At 39.8% G+C, this 21,894-nt stretch overlaps 1 protein-coding gene across 2 annotated transcripts; it reads left to right on the top strand.

Moving 5' to 3' along the window:
* The first annotated feature begins 1,542 nt into the window (after positions 1 to 1,542).
* Positions 1,543 to 15,987, top strand: ABHD10 (abhydrolase domain containing 10, depalmitoylase). 2 transcript variants are annotated; one of them, XM_077771889.1, is made up of 5 exons: positions 1,543 to 1,783; positions 4,412 to 4,595; positions 9,548 to 9,659; positions 10,184 to 10,321; positions 14,735 to 15,987. In XM_077771889.1, the coding sequence occupies exons 1-5, from the start codon at positions 1,642 to 1,644 to the stop codon at positions 15,077 to 15,079; spliced, it is 921 nt and encodes a 306-aa protein (XP_077628015.1). In that variant the 5' UTR covers positions 1,543 to 1,641; the 3' UTR covers positions 15,080 to 15,987. The 2 variants fall into 2 exon arrangements, with proteins under 2 accessions (XP_077628015.1, XP_077628016.1); XM_077771890.1 differs by lacking the exon at positions 4,412 to 4,595 and having other exon boundaries at positions 1,549 to 1,783.
* The last annotated feature ends 5,907 nt before the right edge of the window (positions 15,988 to 21,894 follow it).

Genomic DNA, 21,894 nt, shown 5'->3' with positions numbered 1-21,894 from the left:
ATAGGCTGGATTCACTGTATCCACCATTTGCCTTTAACTCTAGCACCAATCATTGCTCCAAAATGTACGAACAACATAGTCAAGTGGCTTTACTTAAGTATTTTATAGCAGCCACAGTAACCTTAAGTAGAAAAAAAACAAAACAAAACTAGATAAGATCTTACTTGTTGATGCTTGGGGCGCCTAGAATTAATTTGAAGGATGTCAGAGCCAGAATTCAGAAATCCTTATATAATTTATTCAACCAGTTTTCAATTATTGACTTCCATTTATTTCTTCTGCATGCTTATAAAAATAGTGCTGTAGGAGCACCTGGGTGGCTCAGTCATTAACCCACAGGTTAAGCCACTGACTCTTGATCTCAGGGTTTTGAGTTCAAGCCTTGCGTTGGGCTTCACACTCAGCACAGAGCCTACTTTAAAAAAAATTATAAAAATGGTGCCGTTGCATATACTATGCAGCCTTACGAACGAAAACTGTTTTTTACAGAAGTCTCACAGACTGGGGCCACTAGGTTAAGGACATTGAAAATGATGCATATTTTAAAATTGTGCACAAATTACTAGACAGAAGAGTTTAGCAATCAGCCCTCCTACCAACCATACAGGAGTGCCAATGTCGCATCATCCTTGCCAATAGTTGCACTTTTAATTTTTCCCAATCTGACAGGTGAGAGAAATAACATGCTATTTTTTTTTTAATTCACATTTTTCAATTAGTGAAGTTGAACATCCTTTCTATATGAACTGCCTATTCACAGCCGTTGGATAATCCTATTGAAACCACAGGATTTTTTTTTTTTTGCCTTATTATTAGGAGCAGGTTGAATAGAAGTATTAAGGTCCTGTTATCTGTACCATAAAGTCAGTTTTTCTAGACTCTCATTTGACTCAAGATGCCTTTTACCGTGAAAAAAGTTGAAGTTCACATACCAACATTTTCTTCTTTATTTCGGGGTTTCATCTCTTGCTTATCAAAGTCCCTTCTATCCCCCAAACTACAAAATACTGCCCTAAAGTGTATTTAAATCCTTTGTTTTTATTCTTCCGTTTTGAGGATATATCTTCTGGGATTTATTTTTGCACGTAACAGGAGGCAGGGGACAGAATAATTCAATAATTCAATGGTCAGGCCTAATAAGAGATTGAAAACGAATTGGAAAGTGGCGATGGGCGACGAACGCGTCCGCATCGGGTATTTACACAAGCGAGATTAAGGTGAGCTTTAGGCAGCATTTCCGGCTCGGTTTAAATCTGTCGGGGCGGGAAGGCGATTTGTGCTAAAGCAGCCTTGCAGCTTAAGCTTCCGCTCCCTAGTGTCCTCGGGAGGAGGAGACGGTTTCCTATTTAGGAACGTTGGGTACGCCTTCTCTCCGCGCATCCGGCCCTGGAACAGCTATCTATCCAGTGGGAAAGTCGCCTACTGACGCTCCTCAAAACAGTCCAAGCAAAAAGTCCCTTAGGAGCCCCGTGTCCAATGGCGAGAGGCTCGTCCCAGCGACAACACTCCGCGCATGTGCGCCCTCAGTTAAAACGCTTTAGCAAGTCCCGGCTTCCGGCCGGCGGCGCATGCGTACCTCTGGTTACTGGGCGCTCGGACCTGCTCTGTGGGTCAGCACGGTCGTCGGGGGCCTCTGGGAAGATGGCGGGGGTGGGCATGGCGGCCCTGGGCGCTTGGATACCTCGTGGGAGGTGGGGCGGAGCGGGCGTCTTCTTGGGCTTCCACCGTGGCCTCAGCGCATTCCTTGCAAGGAAGTCGGAGGGGACAGCACGGTGGGTCCCAGGTCAGTGTCCCAAAGCCCGGAGAAGTACGCGTTCTTTCGAACTTGGGAGTTCAGTCCGTTCCTGTCTAGTGCGGCTTTGGCGCCCTGTTTTAAAAAAGCTCTTCTCGCTTTCTCAGTATTCTAGTTTTAGTCGCCTCCAGCCATTCTGTGAAAGCTGTAAGACCTCCGCCGGGGGCCTTTGCTAGAGTTTTACGCTCTGCGGTTTAAGGATCCTCCTCCCTGCCTGCCTCCCCGCGTTAAGCGCCAACGCTAGGAAAAATTAAGATGTGCGATTGGTTACTGCTTTTTCTTTCGTTTCTCTTCTGGTCTGAGGGGTTTACAGATCTTGACTCTGTTAGGATGTTTAGACCTGACCTTGCTTCACTTTAGGAATTTACAGTATGAACTTTGTGTGTATGTGAAAGTGCGGACGCCGTGAGCAAGCCAAATTTCTCATTTTGCCTTCTCGATGCTCCCGCTCAGTGAAAACCATAATCATTACTCTACAAAGGAAACTAGAATTTGGACCAAAAATGAGAACATCTGAATATTTTCTTCATCTTGTGTTTGATTCTTCTCCATTCCACCCTACCCTCAGTTTATATGGTCTGTCTTTCTGAATTGTGTCTTTTTATTCTCTGGTTTTGTTGTTTTTACACCTTTGCCATACACGCTGTCAGATGCACTGCGCTTGGGATGGGAATTGTCATTGCTGATACCCTTTGCTTTGGTTAAAATGTTTAAATGTATATAATCAGTTTAACTTACACTTATTAATTTTATACTGTCTAAAACCTAGTTATATGTAAGTTCCCCTAGTGAAGTATATAGTATGTCAGTTCATTAAGTAGATTGTAATACTCTTTCATCTGTTTAGCACATCATAGAGGATTTATGCATCAGGCTTTGAGCTAACCCTTATAGTGCAAAGATCATTCATGGATGGAATGTTAAGAACCCGTCCACTTACAACTCACCAAAATGAAGTAAATTACTGTTTCAGAGGAGAAAGTCCTGTTTGGGGAAGTAATATTGAGAAGAGAATAGGAAGGATTTGAGTGCGGAGCTAAGGAACTAGGAAATTGACATTTTTGCTGATAAAGTCTTCCAGCCAACATAACTGGCCCCCACTAGCCCTGGTTTTCCCTAAAAATTTTAAATTTGGCGTATTTCACTATACAGTGAAGCTTTGAAACACACTTCTATGTAATAGGGATAGCGATAAGGCCTTCAATTCAGTTTTTAAAAAATCAGCTTCTCAGCCCAAAATGAAGGAAGCTTTTGTCAATTCACATGGAGGGGGCAGAGATGTTTTCCTTGGCCGCAATAAAGTAGAGGAAGGTTTCATTTCATTATAAAAGAAGAGATTTTCTTGGTCCAGAAAAAGAGTGTAAGGAAACACACAAACTTAATTTCTTTGGAAGGAGGAGGTGGGGTTATAAATGACTTAATGTTTTTAAAATACCTTCCTACCTTTTTTAAAGAGCAAATACAGATTTTATGGTAAGGAAAAAAACTTGAAAAGCAATGAAATGGAGTAACCTTACAAGGTTTGCCACTTGCTTTTCAAGTTTTTACTTAACTTGCACTAAGACCTGTGTGCCATTCACAGAAAGCCAAACTGACAAATGAAACATAGTGATTGCAGAGGCTTATGAGAAATCTTTTTCCAAAAATCGTACTATTATAAGTTATTCAAGGTTTCTTGTAAACGTAACGGCTCATCAAACCCACCTCAGCTGATACAAAATCACAATAGGCTATTAGCAAGGCCCATGATTTTGTGGATGGCCAGGGAGTCAGTATTACCTGTAGGAGCCCATCACCTCTGCCTCAGGAACAGCTTCTCAAGGGCAGATCGAACTCCTTTCTCCCCCTCCCTGCCAAAAAGTAGAGGATGTGAAACTCCTCCAACACTGAAATATTAAAAAGAAAAATCTCACAAGAGAAGGCTTAAACTAGTGTAGATAAATCCGAACATTATTGATACTATTTGGGACAGATGATACAGCAGCATTTTTTTACAGGAAAACATTTTTTTTATGTAAGTCTCTATTTTTGCCTTGAAATTTCCACCCCAGTGTGTATTTTGGAAGAATCAAGATTAGACCTTGTTCAGAGGCACTGATTTTGATACAAGTTCAGAAGAAACCACAGATATGCTTGTGATTTTAATATTTCAAGTCTGTTTTTGTCTTTCCTCTTAAATGGAAGTAGTTTTGACATCAGTTTGACAAGTTAAGAAAGTTAAGATTGAAAATACACAGTTGACCCTTGAATAACATGGGTTTAACTAGTAGGGTCCACTTATACATTGGTGTTTTTCAGTAAATACAGTACACTACTCTAAATATATTTTCTCTATGATTTTCTTAACATTTTCTTTTCGCTAGCCTACTTTATTGTAAGAGTACAATGTGTAATATGAACAACACACAAAATATGTGCTAACTATGTTAGTGGTAAGGCCTCCAATGAGCAGTAGGCTATTAGTAGTTAAGTTTTGGGAAGGTCAAAAGTTACATACGGATTTTCGAGTACACAAGGGGTCGACACCCCAACCCCCATGTTGTTCAAGGGTCAGTTGTATATACTTTTCCAAAAACAGTGTTTGTAAACTATAGTTTATGTTTTGTGTACTTTGTTTAGCTTGCAGACAAAAGACATCAGTCTCTTTCCTTAGTCGACCAGACCTTCCAAACCTGGCTTATAAGAAGCTAAAAGGCAAAAGTCCGGGAATTATCTTCATCCCTGGCTATATTTCTAATATGAATGGTACAAAAGCATTGGCGATTGAAGAGTTTTGCAAATCTCTAGGTCACGCCTATATAAGGTAGGAGCAACACATTTCAGAGAAAAATACTACTACCTTTGAGCATGGCAATGGAGACATATTTCTGCTCTGACCAATTGAAGCAAATGCCAGTGTTTTTATGGATTAACTTATTTTAATGGTCTGTAAACTTTGACCTTGTGATTTAGAGCTATGGCAAATGCAGCCTTTAAACGACCTGTTCTAATGGTCTTTGTGCCACACTGACAATTTTGGTGGGAAAAGATACTAGTGGTAACTAAACTCTTCAGATGTAATAATCTAGCATAACAACAAACCAAAAATAGTAGTTGGTTTCTTATAATATCTTGTGGTTATATTGTGGCTTTCCATTGGGGATGTTTAACCAAAATTTAATTTTGTTAATTCCTAATGTTTCATGCCGATAATTATTTTAGTAAAATAGTGTGCTTACATTGTTGTTATTAGGTTTGTTTACCTATAACAATCATTTAGTTAGTGCCTCCTTTGCCAGAAGAGATAGTATGGTTTAATAGAAAGAACACTGGCCTGGATTTCAAAAAGCATGGGAACTAGAATTCATTCCGGCAGTAACTGTGACGAGATGAGTCAACCGATAAACACTGGGCCTATTTTCTTCATCATAAAGGAGGAGGATGAACTAAGGATAATGTCTGAATCCTTTCCAGCACTAATAGCCTAAAAATCTATTCATCTACATTGTTAGAATAATAGTTTCATTACATTCACTCCGTAGGTCTAGAAGATACAACTTTAGGAATTAATACATAAATATAAAAAATGAAAGCCTTTTAGATTTTATTCAGTATATTAGCAGAGATTATGTCAACTAAATGGATTTAGTGTTACTCCTTTTATCATATTGAGTTCATTTTCATATTCAGAACTTTTAAAAATCTGTTCTGACTTAACTCTTGTTCTCAAGACTGGAGTATCTTTTCCAAGTAGACTTTCTAGCACTATTACTGGGTGCTGTAAAATATACAACAAACTCTATAACATGGCTGTTGTTCTTAAAGGTTGGATTGGGGAAACACAAGACAAAAAACATGAGCAATTAGGCAGAAATACTCAAACAGAATGTACTGTGTCAAACATAACTTAATTGCGCAAGGCAAGAGAAAACTGGGGATCCATTTTTTAAAATGGATTTAAAAAAAAAAAAAAAACTTCATAAAGGCACACCGAAGTTAGTATTGGGGTAAGAAAGAAGACCTATACAGGAACGGAAACTACCCTGATCAAAACATGGTACTATCAGAAAAATTGCCATCATTCTTTTTATCCCCAAAAGAATTTGAATCAAGAAATTGCCCTTTTACCAGTTCTTGAATTTAAATGGAGACTGTGAGCACTGTAACCAGTTTCTGTCTCTCTATATCACATGAAGTCTGTGTGTTTTCTTTACTTTGAATGCATTTTTAAAAATATGTTTTAAGTGTATTAAATAAACATGATTAGGTATAACGTGTACAAACCATTAATTGGTTCCGTATTAAAACATAGCCTAGGTATATCTTTATAAACCTTTATAAAAGTGTAGCCCTTCACTACAAAATTTTAATTTGACCAGGTTCCATTTTATTTGCATTCATCAAACTTCATTGCAACCTAAGCACTATTAACTGTTGGTTGCATTTTAGCTTGTTATTAGAGATTTTATCTTTTATTTATGCTCTAATTTCTCAGTTTACCTTTTTTATGTTTTTGGCTGTAAAATCTTAGCTCTTGAATGAGGAAATGGTTAGTTTTGTATATTATCAAGAAATGGTTCATATGGCTATAGGAAAATGGTTTTTTGATGTTCTGTCACCATGCCTAACATAAGATTGGGTCACAACTCAGGAATATAACACACGGTGTTAGGGCTGGTATTCTCTCATAGTTATTTGCCATAGAATATGTAATTCTAGATTTGGGAACATGTCCCAGAGTTTTGAGGCTGCGAGAAGAGCCTGTGGGGGTTTTGTTGTTGTTTATTTGTTTTTTGTTTTTAAGTAGGCTGTACACCCAAAGTGGGGCTCGAACTCAAGACCCTGAAGATCAAGTCAGCCACCCCACACCCCCACCCTAAATAGCTGAATATGTTTGATTTTTGTTTAGAGAGACAGAGTGCAAGCGGGGGGAGGGCAGAGATAGGGAGACAGAATCTAGGCTCTAGACTCTGGAGCTGTCACAGCACAGAGCCCAACATGGGGCTCAAACCTACGAACCTTGACAACATGACCTGAGTCGAAGTCTGACTGCTTAACCAACTGAGTTGCCCAGGTGCCCCAACAGCTGAATATGTTTGAATTGTCTTTGTCCCTTGATTAGGGTTCAGCAAGAGTGAACCATATTTTTTACTTGTACCTTTTAGTTTCACCACATGTTTATATTTTCCTTTTTGAAGGATTTCTACTTATATTCTGCATCTGCATCATGTAATTGGAAAGCAGCTGTGAAAGATGCAGCAAGTAGAGATGCCCGATTGCCCATCAAGGGCGAGAAAAGGAGGATTAGCTGGTACCTTTCTTCCCTCTTCTCCTGGGTCTGTTTTCTACATCCCCTGGATTGAAGGGAAATAATGACTGTGATTGAGATTTCAGCAGCAGCCTTGTTACACAACTTCCCAAGGGTCTAAAGTCATTTCGCTTTATATCAAAGAAAAATTTAATTTCTTCTTCCTCCATGACTCATAAATCCCTAAGAAAATGCGTGTATGCTGTATGTCACATATATATTCTTACATGCACACTAAAAACACTAGGATTTATTAGTTTTCATCAGATTTTAAGAATTAGAGAAAGCTGAACGCTTCAAATTCGAATCAAGTGATTTCTTTTTACTTTTACCTTCCACTTTTATTTATTTAGTACGTGTTATCATATTCTGTGTGCGAGGTGTAGGTGCCTCACCTCTGGGATGAATGCAGACACAAAACCAAGAATGGTGTTTCCCCCACCGGGATCTGACCATCTCACAGGGATGATGGGCACTCTCGGTGATGGAAATAGTATGAGGCATGAAACAGGAACAAAGCAAGAGCCAACTTAGTAACAGCAAGTTGATCAGTTGGTCCAAAGCACTGGTCTCCTCTGATATGATAATCAATCTGAGATGACCAGAATATAATGGTCTACAAAACAGGCTAAAATGCTGAATGTTCATGTATATTACAGGGAACCCCTGAAGTTCATGCCATAGCAATAAAATGTTTCAGAAAAAAATCTTGACAGGTATAAAACGTATCCATTTGGAGAGAGAACAGTCACAGGGACACAGGAGGCTACTGTGCTAGGCCGTAAGATGTGGGGCACCTGGGTGGCTCAGTCAGTTAAGCGTCCGACTTCAGCTAAGGTCACGATCTCATGGTTCATGGGCTCGAGCCCCACATCGGGCTCTGTGCTGACAGGTCAGAGCCTGGAGCCTGCTTCTGATTCTGTGTCTCCCTCTCTCTCTGCCCCTCCTCAGCTCATACTCTGTCTCTCAAAAATAAATAAATGTTAAAAAATTTAAAAAAAAAAAGATGACAAAGATGTGCAGTGTGATACTAGTCTTACCAGATTGCAGAGGAAGAGGTGAATGAGAAGAAACGAGAGTGAGTGAAGACGGCACAGGGCAAGCAGTGCTTGGTACCTGGGAAAATTTTTTGAGTAAAACAGTCTGCTCTTGAAGAACTGACATTCTGGTCACACAAATATTTAAAACTTGATTACAACATAATGTGAAAAGTGTTAAGTGAGTACATACAAAAGAAAGTGACTGAGGGAGTGTATGTCAAATTCCTCAGAGGAAATGACATGACTGAAGGGACGAGTAGGAGTTTGGGTGGGAAGGAAGGCTTTCTAGGCTTTCCAGACAGGAGGCCAAGCCCCAGCATTATGAAAGGGTCTGTCCAGGGATCGGAGTAGTTTAGTAGGACTGTGGTATAAGGTAATCTGCAGGCGTGGTGTGATATTTCATGGTCTGTTGAATAGAGGCCTTGAAAGTGCACAGATCAACAGACTTTGAGCCCAGAGAGCTAGACAGTTTGAAGGAGAAGCAAACTAAGGGGTGAGTTGGTGATCATGAACTTGATTTCCCTCTTTCCCTTTTATTAATTTAGTAAATACTAAGCACTTATCGTATGCAAGGTACTGATGTAGGCATTGGGAAAGCAGTGGTAAACAAAACAGCCTATGTCCATATGGTGCCTCCATTCTAGTGTGGGAGATGGGCCACAAACAAATAATCAAATTTTTTGTATGTCTGGTAGCAATGTTTGCCATGAAGAAAATAAAGCAGGGTAAGGAAATGGAGAAGGATGAAAGAAGCATGATTTTGCATTGAGTAGTCAGAGAAGGCATCTCTGGAGATGTAACATTTGAGACAGAAGCTGAATGAAGCGAGGGAGCAATCAAAGTGGATATCTGGAGGGGTACAGTATGCTGTGGAGAAAGAAAAGCTGCTATCAGACTCCTGAAGCAAAACCTGGGTGGTGTATTCCATTTACTTCAAGGAAGCAAATAGGATTCAGTTGGGAGGGAGAGAGGGTAAGAAATCCGTAAGAAATGAAATCGGAGAGGTAGTTGGAAGCCATGTTACAGGAAGGACTTCATGTTTTTTTTACAGATGATGGAAAGCTTTTGACAGGTTTGTGCAAGACAAGATTTTTGTTTTAAAAGGATCGCTGGTGACTACATGGGGAATGAACTACAGGGGTAGAAAATGGAGACAAGGACAAGTCGGAGGACACTTAACGCTAGCCCGGTCCGAGGAGATGGTGACGTGGACTGGCTGCTGGCAGTGGCGGGGGTGAGAGAGTGAGTGGACATGGGCGATGTTTGGAGGCTATGCCAGTAGGATCTGTTGAAGTATATTTTGGCCTCAGTGTTTTATTTTAACATATTCTAAGCATTGTAATAATGACAAATGAGCTATCTTCTTTAAAAACCAGAGAAATATATAGATAGACATCTGGATATAGATATATTTTTCCCTTTTTCTAGGTTTGATTACTCAGGAGTTGGAAATTCGGATGGTAACATACAAGAATGCACAGTGGGAAGATGGAGAAAAGATGTTCTTTCTATAATTGATGACGTAGCTGAAGGGCCACAGGTGACTATTTGTGTTAAGTATAATTGTTGACTAACCTCATTTTTTTTGAGCTGTGTCTTTAGCGATGAAAATTTAATAGTTTAAATGTTTAACAATTAATTTTGGTATTTGATTTAAAATTGTTCTGTTCACTTTCTCATAAAATTTAAGTGGCATTTTACTTTACATTGTAATCCTAATTTTAATTCTACATTGTGCCAAATATTAAAAGCCTGGGAGCTAATGGATATAGAAGAAAAAAGTACATACATAAATTACTGAATCCCCTTACAGAAAAGAAAAAGAAATTCCTCTTTAAAACCATATATCTTTTGGGGGCACCTGGATGGCTCAGTTAGTTGAGCATTTGACTCTTGATTTCGGCTCAGGTCATGATCCCAGGGTGGTGGGATTGAGCCCCGCATCGCTTAAGATTCTGTCTCCCTCTCTCCCTCTCCCCTGCTCACGCATGCACACCCTCTGTCTCCGTCTCTCACTAAAATGAAATTTAAAAAATATAAATAAAACCATATTTCTGTTTTTAGATACTGGTTGGATCTAGCCTCGGTGGCTGGCTTATGCTCCATGCTGCAATCGCAAGGCCACAGAAAGTCGTTGCTCTTATTGGTATAGCTGCAGCTGTAGATGGCCTAGTGACACAGTTCAATCAGCTTCCTGTCGAGGTGGGTCACGAGGAACCTCAGTGTTGACCTCCTATCATTGTTCTGCTGCTGCTTTCTTTGAGTATTTGTTCGTATGTCGTCTGCCCTTTGACTTCTGTGCTGGCTCACCTTTTGCCGTCGCTGCCTTTTTGTATATCATCTCTTTGCCTTATTCACGGTTTCCTTTTCTTTACAATCCCTTCAAATCATCCTGTCGCATATTTCAGCCACATTAATGAAATCACACTTTAAATTTCTTTTTTTAGCAATATTTTCATTATTAATCACATTTACTTACTTGGGTCAGACATTGTGATCTCTCTCTTATTCTTATTTTGTGGCATATGGGAAATAGTACGTATTCTTATGACCATATTAGACGTGGCTCACCAGTCATGAAACTTTTTTCTCTTAGCCTGAAAGCAGCCTCAGAGCCTCTCGCAGCAGAGTTCTCCCGTACATGCCATCAGTCCGTCAGAGTCCGCACACAGGCCATGAGGCTTGCCGCTCCTGGCTTAGACACGGAGTAGACTGTTCTACTACTAATCCTCACCTTCTTAAAAAATAGGCTTTTCATTACTACCGTGCACTTCAGCAAATCATGGTTGAAATGGAAATAAATGAAAGTGATTTATTTGTTATATGTTATAATTAGACATATGTTTAAGCACTTAGTTATCTTCAGGGATAAAGAAGTAGTGGGTAATAGCTGTTTGTTTTTGTGCATTTTGGTGGTGGTCTGCCATCAGTTGAGTTCTCTTTGGGTGTCTTTTTCCTAAGAATCTAAATGTCACCTGCGGGACTATGATCCTGGCAGGACTGAGGCACAGAAAATTAAAGAAAAGCAGTCGAGTAGTGGTTCGAAGAGTGTCTTCAGTAGGCCAGCAGCATCAGCATCCCCTGAGAACTTGTAAGAATGCATGTCCTTGAACTTCACCCAAGGCCTGCTGAATCAGAAGCTGGGAGTGTGGCCCAGCAATCTGTTTTAACCAGCCCCTCCAGTGCAGTTTGAGAACTACTGTTCTGGGGGGTGGAAGAGCAGATGTAGGAGGAAAGGAAAGAGAGGAGGAAAAGGGCATGTAGTGTCAAATAGTAGAATGTTGTTGACTTTTGCCTCAAGGTCTGCACTGATACCAGTGCCGTGTACTCTCTGTTCTAAGCTTCTCCGTCCACATTCTTCTCAGCCCCTTAAGAAATGTTGTTATCTGTATGTGCAGTTTCTTCACATAATTTCCTCTGAGGGCTAAAGGTGCGAAGCTGGTCTTCCTTGCACTTATCTCCCATTTCAGAATTTTTTTTTTTTTTTTTGGCTTTGTTAAGGTGTTTCTCATATATACTTCCTCAACGTCCTGTGCTGCCAAATTCTCCTACTATTGTATCTCTCTGCATATAAACCTTGAAGCCCTTACTTCATCCTCTAACTCAATTATAAGGTGCTTCTCCTGGTAGGAAATTATTTCAAGAACATAGCAGATGAAGGCGCCTGAGTGGCTTAGTCGNAACATAGCAGATGAGGAAGAAGGTGATTAAACCATTTTGGGTTGTTGTTACAGTAAATGGTAAGATCTTTGTGCATTTTTTTATGTGTGTGTATCCGCATCACTCAGGGAGGACATGGTAGATAATCCCCTAAGTGACTGAGATCTGTACTGCAGATCAGGGCATGTCTTTGCTAATCCTAAAGCAGACTAGCAAACGGTTGTGAATAGAAGCCTGTTAACTTAAAAGCACGTAAGGAAAGAACAGGGCCACTGGGGCCTCTGTCTCTTCTTCGCAGAAGCAGCTAGCTCTAACAGTGGCAAGGGATGATTTTTACTATCACCTTCAGCTCTGGGAATGTCCACACTCAGCACAGCTTGTGTCCTTTGAGCACTAGAGGATGTCAAATAGATGCACAGCTGTTTGGAGTACAAGCTGCCCAACCACGTCACCTTGATGTTGTTTCCTGTTGGCATAGAACTTAATGTAGAGTGTACATGTCCTTCAGTTAATGATATTTTTGCTATTTCTGAACTTTTAGAGGGGTCAGTTACATACAACATTTTGTAAAGTTAAGTTTGTTCCTCAAATGGATAGTATTCATTCAAGTCAGTGGCAGGTAACAGCTGGTTGGAGGGCAGGGATGCTTAAAATGCAGCTATTATTAATTGTATCAGTAATGAGCATGGTTCCCACTTCATCTAATGACCAATGTAACTACGTTCTCATTACTGAAATTACAAATTTGGAATGATCCTGAGTACTTTGAGGATCACTGAATATCACTTTTGCTTTAAGTATTCAGTTCACATGTTCTTTTAATGCAGAGACTGCCTTAATATTAATATAGATTCATACAGTTTATAGTTTTTTAGAATTCCCTTAATTTCAAAATGATTTGAAGACATTTAGGAGTATATCTTTCAGATACACCACTTTTTCACTAAATCAGTAAATCGTTTTGGAATTAAAAAAAAAATACATTATAATGCCTAAATACATATAGATTATATCATACATATCTTACTGTTTAAATTCTTATGTTCCCTTCTCATATTTGGAGTAAATTAACAATTTTAAATATGGAAAAACTGTATTTTTATTGAAAATTTAAATACAAAAATATTCAATATGCTATATTTGGCTTTTCTATCCTTATATTTTTCCTTTATTTGATAAGATGTTTTTCTAGCCAGAAATGCCTTTAATATGGTATGGTTGCAAGAGACTTAAAAATACTTACACCTTGGGGTGCCTGGTGGCTCAGCTGAATGTCCGACATCAGCCCAAGTCGCGATCTCATGGCTCTTGGGTTCAAGCCCTGCATTGGGCTCTGTGGGTGACAGCTCAGAGCCTGAAGATTACTTCAGATTCTGTGTCTCCCTCTCTCTCTGCTCCTCCCCTGCTCATTCTCATTTGTGCTCTCTCTCTCTCTCAAAAAAAAAATTTTTTTTTAATTTACATCTTCATTTATTAGCTCAGGTTCTGTTAATCTTTCCAAATAATTTATTTATATACAGATAAATCTTTGTTCTCAAAAATGTTTATGGAAGTATCCAACAGTGTGGAAATAGAAGTTAATTAATTTAGATCTAGCATAATGGACTACTTACTATGCAGTCTTTGAAAACTTTTCACAGAATTGTTATAAACCCAGAAATATATGTATGAAATAAGTAAAGCAATGTAGAAAACTCTATGTGAATGTGTAATAGATATCTGTTGTACATATTACATATATATAACCAGAAACCTAGCGAAAAAATACTGGAAGGAAATGAGCCAGCATAGTAATGGTTATTATATCGATGAGGTGGGATTATGTGTGATTGATTCTTTTTATAATTTCTGTATTTCCCATGTTTTTTACAATGAGTAAATGTTACGTTAACCAGAAAATTTGTTTAAGGGTCACCAGCATGGCTCAGTTGGTTAACCGTCCAACTCTTGGTTTCAGCTCGGGTGATGATCTCACAGTTCATGAGTTTGAGCCCAGTGTTGTCAGTGCAGAGCCTGCTTGGGATTCTCTCTCTCCCTCTCTCTCTGCCCTTCCCTTACTTGTGTTCTCTCTCTCTCTCTCTCTCTCTTAAAATAAAGAAACATTAAAAAAGAAAAATTGTTTAAGACAAATTATAGTCTAAAACATAAAAATTCTTGGAGAATCAAAAGATACCAGTGTTTCATCTTAAGGAAATAAGTGTAGCATTGATATCTTTGCTCAGTTTTCAGGAAGTATCTGGAAGACTGTATTGTCATCCAGAACAACACATTTTTTCTCATTCCCTAGGACTCTGGAAGGCAAGAACAATACTTGTTTCTTCTTTTGTTTTTGTTTTTGTTTTTTTAATACTTAGCCTGAAATTGTATGTGTTTGATTGTACCAGAGTAAGTACTGTCTTATTTTTCATTTTTAGTTCTAGGCTTGATTGTTTATTTTCTTCTCTTTCGCATCCTCATTTTAGTAACTTCACATACAGATACTTTTAGTCTGTGATTTTGAAATCTAAACAGTTGTTATTCCTAAGGTTTGGTTTTGTATAATACGAATGATGCCTGAACTGATTCCAAGAAATTACTTTTTCTCCCCTTCATTTTCCCTTTCAGTTGGGGTGAAGTAACACCTGATTTAGGATGTTGCCTAATGAAGCTAAATCTAATTGAAACCCTACCCAACAGCAGTTGTTACCTTTCAGCTTTGAACATGACATTAACTTCTCTAGATTCTAATATCCTTTTTTGTAAAAATGAAATAATAACAATTATTATCAGAATCTTATGAGATACTATGTGTAAAGTACCTTTCACAGTTCCTTACATGTAGTGGTTAATTATTGATAATTATCATTGTTACCTTTTTATCTCTTTTCCTCTTCCTCCTAGGACTGCTTTTCTTAAGACTGTTGAAGACTATTGCATTTGTTAGTGTTGTGTAAATACTTTTATTTTCCTCAATAGGTAAAAAAGGAAATAGAGATGAAAGGCGTGTGGAGCATGCCATCAAAATACAGCGAAGAAGGCGTTTACGAGGTTCGTTACAGTTTCATTAAAGAAGCCGAACACCACTGCTTGTTGCATAGCCCTATTCCTGTGAACTGCCCCATAAGACTGCTGCACGGCATGGAGGATGACATCATCCCTTGGCACACGTCCATTCAGATTGCCGACCGAGTGGTCAGCAACGACGTAGATGTCATCCTCCGAAAACACAGTGATCACAGAATGAAGGAAAAATCGGACATTCAGCTTCTTGTTTACACTATTGATGACTTAATTGATAAACTTTCCACTGTAGTTACCTAGAATCACATTATTAGTTGGTATGTACACTAATGGATCCAGAAAATTGGAAGCAGGATAACAAATGAAAGACCCTGAACTTAGGTTTTTTCCTCTTAGCTCTATTTTGTAAATATCACATGAGTATTTATTTAATGACTTATGATACAAGTGAAACAAATTGCGACGGAAGTACAAGGTGCCGTCTGGGAAATTTTCTTCCTTCAGGCCTTGATTTCTTTTCATAGAAGTAGAGTGAACAGCGTTACAATAGTTTCGGGGCACAACATAGTGACTGGACACCTCTGTGTGTTACGCTGTGCTCACCACAGATGTAGCTGCCGCCTGTCACCACGCAGCACCGTTAACAGTGCTGCTGATCGTTCCTCCACTGTCCCTCTCGTCCCCGTGACCTACTCCTTCCGTACCTGTTAGCCTGTATCTCCCACTCCCCTTCACCTATTTTTGCCCATCTCCCCTCCCCTCTGACAACTACTAGTTTGTTCTTTGCATTTATAGGTCTGTTTGTGCTTTGTTTTTTGTTTTGCTTTTTAAGTTCTACATATAAGTGAAATAATACCATGTTGTCTTTGTCTGACTTATTTCACTTCATTCCCCTAATACCCTCTAGATCTATCCATGTTGTGTGTTGATTTTTTTTTTATTAAAAGATTTCCTACTTTTTTATTCAAGAGATTTATTTGCTAAATGCTTACGTTAACTAGCTCTTAGTCATGGTCTCTTCTACTTAGAATTGTTAATAAAGCTTGAATCTTTTGTCCTTTGTTGTCAGTCATATATGGAAATCTGTAAAATCTCTCCTGATTTGAAAATGCTATTCACAGAATATAGGACAGTGCTTATTGAAATCTGAAATGACCAGAAAAATGTCTGAAGTGTAATAAATTTCAAAAAGTCAGAATATGATTATATTCTACTTGTTATATTTGAGCTTAAAATTATGGTTATCCTTTTTTTTTTGAAGTTTATTTATTTTGAGAGTGTGCATTTGTGCAAGTGGGAGAATGGCAGAGAGAGAGAATCCCAAGCAGGCTCCACACTCTCAGCACGGAATACAACTCAGGGCTGATCTCACAAATGATGACATCATGACCTGAGCCAAAATCAAGAGTTGGACTGAGCCAACCAGGCGCCCCAAGGTTATCCTTTTTCAAAGGCTCAGAACTTTACAGTGATGTAAAGGAAACCTATCACTTCTAAATTTTGACTTTATATGTTATTTAAATTGGATTTGATCTTAGCGATGGAGTATTTTCATATACTGACGAGGTGGTTAATCTCTATGTATTATTGCTTACCTACAGAAACATTCTGTTTCTATTAATATGTGCCTTAAGTACAAAGGGTCAGGTGATAGCCATCTAAGTCAGTGGGCTTTCTGAAGTGCACAGACAGTAAGAAAATACGAACTCCAATTTATAAAGGTGTTTTCTTTTTTTTTAAAGAATTTTTTTAAATTTTTTGTTTATTTCTAAGAGAGAGAGAGCGTGAACAGGGAAGGGTCAGAGAGAGAGGGAGACACAGAATCCGAAACAGGCTCCAGGCTCTGAGCTAGCTGTCACCACAGAGCCCGACGTGGGGCTCAAACCCACGAACCAGTGAGATCATGACCTGAGCCGAAGTCGGACACTTAACCGACTGAGCCACCCAGGCGCCCCTATAAAGGTGTTTTCAATAACTAAACTGGGCTTGTGCAGCAGTAAGCCTTAGTGTTATTGAGTTGGTGTCTTAGCGTTTAAGTTTGGCTGGACTTCATTTAGCCTTCTTAGGTTATGTCTGTCAAAGTGAAACTTAACTAAATTGATTAACGCTACCTACATCGAGAGAAAATTGTTGGGATGAAATTCTTGCGCCAAGGAAAGCCTCAGAGAGACCTGCTTACAAAATGAGCCCTTGGCCGGCGTCTGGGAACTTGGCTTTTAGGAAGGTTCCACCATTCCCAGTACTGGTAAACGTGGCTCACTATACCTAAACTGTCTGTTGTATGAACAGTGTGGTTTGTGCTGACGACCTTTCCTTCTGGGAATCTGGAATTATAAGTGCCAGGCGGAGACTGCCTAAGTGACCACCTCCCAATACCTGGGCACTGAATGTCACAAACTACCCGGTGGACAGCATTGCGTGTGCCCTCACAACTCGTGACAGGGAATGTCAGCTCATCTGGCAGGACCATTGGGAGAGAATTCTTGGAAGCTTGTGCATCATTTCCCCAGACTTCAGCCCGTGTGCCTTTTTCCTTGGCAGATTTTGCTTTGTGTCCTTTCCCTAAGAAAGCATAGCTGTGAGTAGAACCATGTGCTGAGTCCCGTGAATCCTAACAAATCATCAAGCCTATGGGCGGCCTTCAGGACTCCTGCCACAGATATGAAACAGGTTAAGGTCCTACACAACTACCATCTATTACCTTTTATACTGAACAGAAATCATTTACCAAGCAAATACACAGGAGCCCTGCATGTGCCGCGCGGTGCCTGGTGCCAGAGTGAGCTGATAGCAGTGGCAGGGAGGCCATTCAAGGGCCTGCTCTACCCAGACACTGCCAGTACGAGGATTTGAAAGACGAAGAGAAAAGGACCCTGCCCACGAGAGTTCTCTAAGGTTAAATACCAAAATGTAATAAGCATGCTTAGAGATTCACAGCATACCCGTAGAGGCAATATGCATAGTGGTTATACAGCATGGGTTTAAATCCTGGCTCACCATTTACAAACCATGTAAGTAAGCAATTTACTTAACCTGGAAGCTTCCTCAGCTGTAAAGTGACATAAAGCTGGATAATAAAGCATAAGGATTAAATAATTACCATACAGTTAGAACAATGACACATACACATAAGAGTCACTACTTTTTCACGTTTATCGTGCACAGAGCACAGTCCCCTGAGAAACTGGTGGACATAATTCCTGGGGGTTAGTAAGGAAAAGAGACAAGGAAGGGGGTACTTCTACAACACCTCATTCTCCTCGTTAATTGTGTGGTATCCTTCCAAACGTTCAAAGGTTACAAGAGGGGAGGAGGAGGACCCTTCACGATCTGAAGATATGAAAAGCCAATTTTAAAATTTAATCTAGCTGTGCAGATTAAATTCCATCATTACAAATTCCAGATGATTTTGTATCAATGAAGTCATATACATTGCTAATTACTTTCGTGGGTTTTTTCCTTATTTTTTCCCAAAGCGCTCTCTCTCTCTCTGTCTTTTTTCTCTAAAACCCCTCTATGCCGTGTATCCAGTGACACAGAAAATGCTTGAACAACCAGCAGCCCCTGAGCACCTTGTCCCCTAAACCTCCCACGTTATGTTAAAAGTGATGTGACCCTTCACAACAATGTCAGCATGTGCAATGGAAAGAGATAAGGCAAATGCCATTAGTAAGGAAGGCTAAGTGAGGTCACAGAATAAATTTGCTTTTGCTGCATCTGTTGAGCTTAGAGGCATCTCTAGACCAAATCTAAACAGTATGCTCTTCCCTGAATAGCCGATAGAAAGTTCTGTGTGGAGGAGAGGAGGGAAAGAGCCTTGGGCAAGGCTGAGCTTTACAAAACATGGAGATGGCAAGGAGAGCATGACTCTGCCCCAAAACTATTCAGTGCCCGAAGGCAATATTCCAAATTTTCATTAAATTTGAAACTTTAAAAACAAAACCCAAATAACTAAGAAACTCTTATTTTCTGAAGCAAAGAAGATGGGAGGAATTTAGTTACACCTTTTAAAGATCCCCTTTAAATATAGATCTAAAAATAATTTTTAATTTAGAAACATAATGTAGTATACATAGTTGGTTTGATTAAAAACAATGTGGAGCTTTGGTACATTGAGAGAATATACCTAGGAAAAGGCAGGCAATTTTTCTTTTTTAACCAAAAGTGTCTTTTGAGGAAATTATCCTTCCAGACATTCGGGCTCTCCCTTTTCTTGGGCTTTCAGGGGTTTGCTAGCAGAAAATTCTTCTTCAACAATAGTCAAATTATGGAAAGAGCCTAAATGTCCATCAACTGATGAATGGATCAAGAAGATGTAGTTTATCTATACAATGCAATACTACTTGGCAATGAGAAAGAATGAAATCTGGTCATTTGCAGCTACATGGATGGAACTGGAGGGTATTAGGCTGAGTGAAATAAGTCAGTCAGAGAAAGACAGATATCATGTTCTCACTCATATATGGATCTTGAGAAACTTAACAGAAGACCATAGGGAAGGGGATGGGGAAAAAAAGTTACAGAGAGGGAGAGAGATAAACCATAAGAGTCTCTTAAATACTGAGAACAGACTGAGGGTTGATGGGGGTGGGGGAGAGGGGAAAGTGGGTGATGGGCACTTGTTGGGATTTTAAGTAATGGGTGTTGTATGGAAACCAATTTGACAATAAATTATATTTAAAAAAAATTCTAAAAAATAATAGTAGTAATAAAAAATCAAATGTCTGTTCCTCAGTGAAAGCCTTTCCCAACTCCTTCCCACCTCTGTTTCTAAGAAGTTTGTCACTGGGTCCTCTGTGCATTCTGTTCTCACCTTTTTGTTTTTTTAATGTTTATTTATTTATTTTGAGAGACACAGAGAGAAAACACAAACAGGGGAGGGGCAGAGAAAGAGGAAGAGAGAGAGAGTATCCCAAGCACGTTCTGTGCTGTCAGTGCAGAGCCTGATGTGAGACTCGAACTCCCTACGCAGGCTCAAACTCATGAACCGTGAGATCATGACCTGAGCCAAAATCCAGAGTCAGACACTTAACCTTAATAGGCGCCCCTGTTCTCATCTTTTTGATAGAACTTACTCTTTTTAAATTCTCACGTATATGCCAGCCTCCCTCTATGAAAGGACCACTGAGGTCAGGAGCTCTGTCCGGACATTACTTACCCCCAGGAAGCTCTGACTCGCTGTGCAGCCTCATTTGCTGGCTTCTACCCCTCACCCACTGCTTCAAAGTGAACATTCCCATGAGTTCTAATACTGGCCCTCTTCTCCTGCTACTTAGCTTAAGCAATCCTGCTCCTAATTTTAACCCCACTCTCATGTAGATGATTCAAGTCCATTCCTCCATTCCAGACTTTTGTCTTGAGCCCCAGACCCATAAAACCAAGTATTTAGTGAACTGGGATGGATGTTAGCCTCCAGATGTAGTCAGGACAAACTTTGTTACCTTTCCCCTATATGTGCCTCCCCACACACAGGTCCCCTTACAGTAATGGCACCACATCACCCCGTTACACACATCAAACTTGTGAGTCATACTGACCATCCCCTTTTCCTTCATCCAAACCAATCAGATGATTCTCTTTCTCTATGAAAAAACTCAAACTCTTTTGCCTAAGTCCCATGGCAGGAAATATTAAACAACTAGCTTTCCAGAAAAGCAAAACGAAACAAGAACACCCTGATCTACAAACGTACCGACATCCATCCCATAAATACTACTGTTGTGGCTGTTTTGAAGCTACCACTGTGACATCACCAAAGCTGGGAAGAAGCGGCCAGTAGCAAACCATTATGTAGTAAATCCACCATATAGAGACAATAAACCATATTCTCAGAAGCACAGGAAATAATAATGCATCGCAAAATAAAAGTGATCCGTTCTGAGTATTCAATGTTTGTAAATTATTTAAGTGTAAGTTTACATAATTCAATTGCTGATAATGGCTAAGTGACAAGTAGCTCTCAAAATTCCTGATGATGGAACCATGAGCACTTACAAGCAGATTACTTTACGGTCTACAGCCTGCCTGACATCCAAGCCTTACTTTTCTTCCTGGGTGTCTCTTCTCTTTAATCCTATGCTTTGTTGATACTAGAACATTTCGCCTGCTTGAATTAGCTGCCTTTGCCGGTCATGTTCCTGATGCTCCCAACCCCTCTGGCTTCACCCCATGCACCTGACAACACCTCGCCTCATTCACCTGGCAAACACCCAGTCATCTTTTGAGGCTTGAAGTCCTCTCAGTTATAAACCTCTTTCTCAATCCCCTCCCCCTTCCTCTAGGTAAAATTGTACCTGAGTACCTTGTGCACATTTTCAGCATGACACCTGACTGGCGTTTATTGTTTACCAGTTTAATTTTGCTTTTAGACCATATTGCCATGCCTCATGCATTTTTTTTAAATTTTTTTTTAATGTTTTTATTTATTTCTAGGAGAGAGAGAGAGAGCGTGAGCAGGGGAGGGTCAGAGAGAGAGAGGGAGTGACAGACTGAAACAGGCTCCAGGCTCTGAGCTGGCAGTCAGCACAGAGCCCGACGCGGGGCTCGAACCCACAAACCGCGAGATCATGACCTAAGCGAAAGTCGGACGCTTAACCGACTAAGCCACCCAGGCGCCCCGCCTCATGCATTTTTTTTTTGTACTCAGATACATTGGCCCTTTAAAAATGTTATTGAAAAAAGTTATTATAATACTAGTAGACAGCCAGTAAATGTAGAGTTGAGCCCATATCTCCCAGGGATCAAGCATTGTTTTCTCAGACAACTTCCTGTGGATTGCTGGACATTTCCCACCTATTCTTTGTTGTGGCCCCTGCTCTTTGCCACTGTACCCTCCCCAGAACCATGAGCTCAATCATTCACTTAAAGCACCCCAGTTATTTTGTTACAGTGGAAGGAAAGGGTACAAAAGACCTGCAAAGGAATGAAAGAAAAGAAGAAAAGAAAGAGAGAGGGAGGGAGGAAGGAAGGAAGGAAGGAAGGAAGGAAGGAAGGAAAAAGGAAGGAAGAAAGAAGAGAAAGAGAAAGGAAGAAAGAAAGAAGAAAGAATGAAAGAAAGAAAGAAAAAGAAGAGAGAGAGAAAGGAAGAAGAAANAGGAAAAAGGAAGAAAGAAGAG

This window comes from Crocuta crocuta, unplaced genomic scaffold (assembly GCF_008692635.1).
Source record: "Crocuta crocuta isolate KB4526 unplaced genomic scaffold, BGI_CrCroc_1.0 scaffold56, whole genome shotgun sequence".
Classification (NCBI taxonomy): Eukaryota; Metazoa; Chordata; class Mammalia; order Carnivora; family Hyaenidae; genus Crocuta; species Crocuta crocuta.
This window is presented reverse-complemented; position numbering and strand designations above follow the sequence as displayed.

Coding starts and splice junctions, on each gene's coding strand:
- ABHD10 (XM_077771889.1), top strand. CDS start 1,642: ATGGCGGGGGTGGGCATGGCGGCCCTGGGCGCTTGGATACCTCGTGGG. Junction 4,596..9,547: donor CTAGGTCACGCCTATATAAG/GTAGGAGCAACA, acceptor CCCTTTTTCTAG/GTTTGATTACTCAGGAGTTG. Junction 9,660..10,183: donor ACGTAGCTGAAGGGCCACAG/GTGACTATTTGT, acceptor TTCTGTTTTTAG/ATACTGGTTGGATCTAGCCT.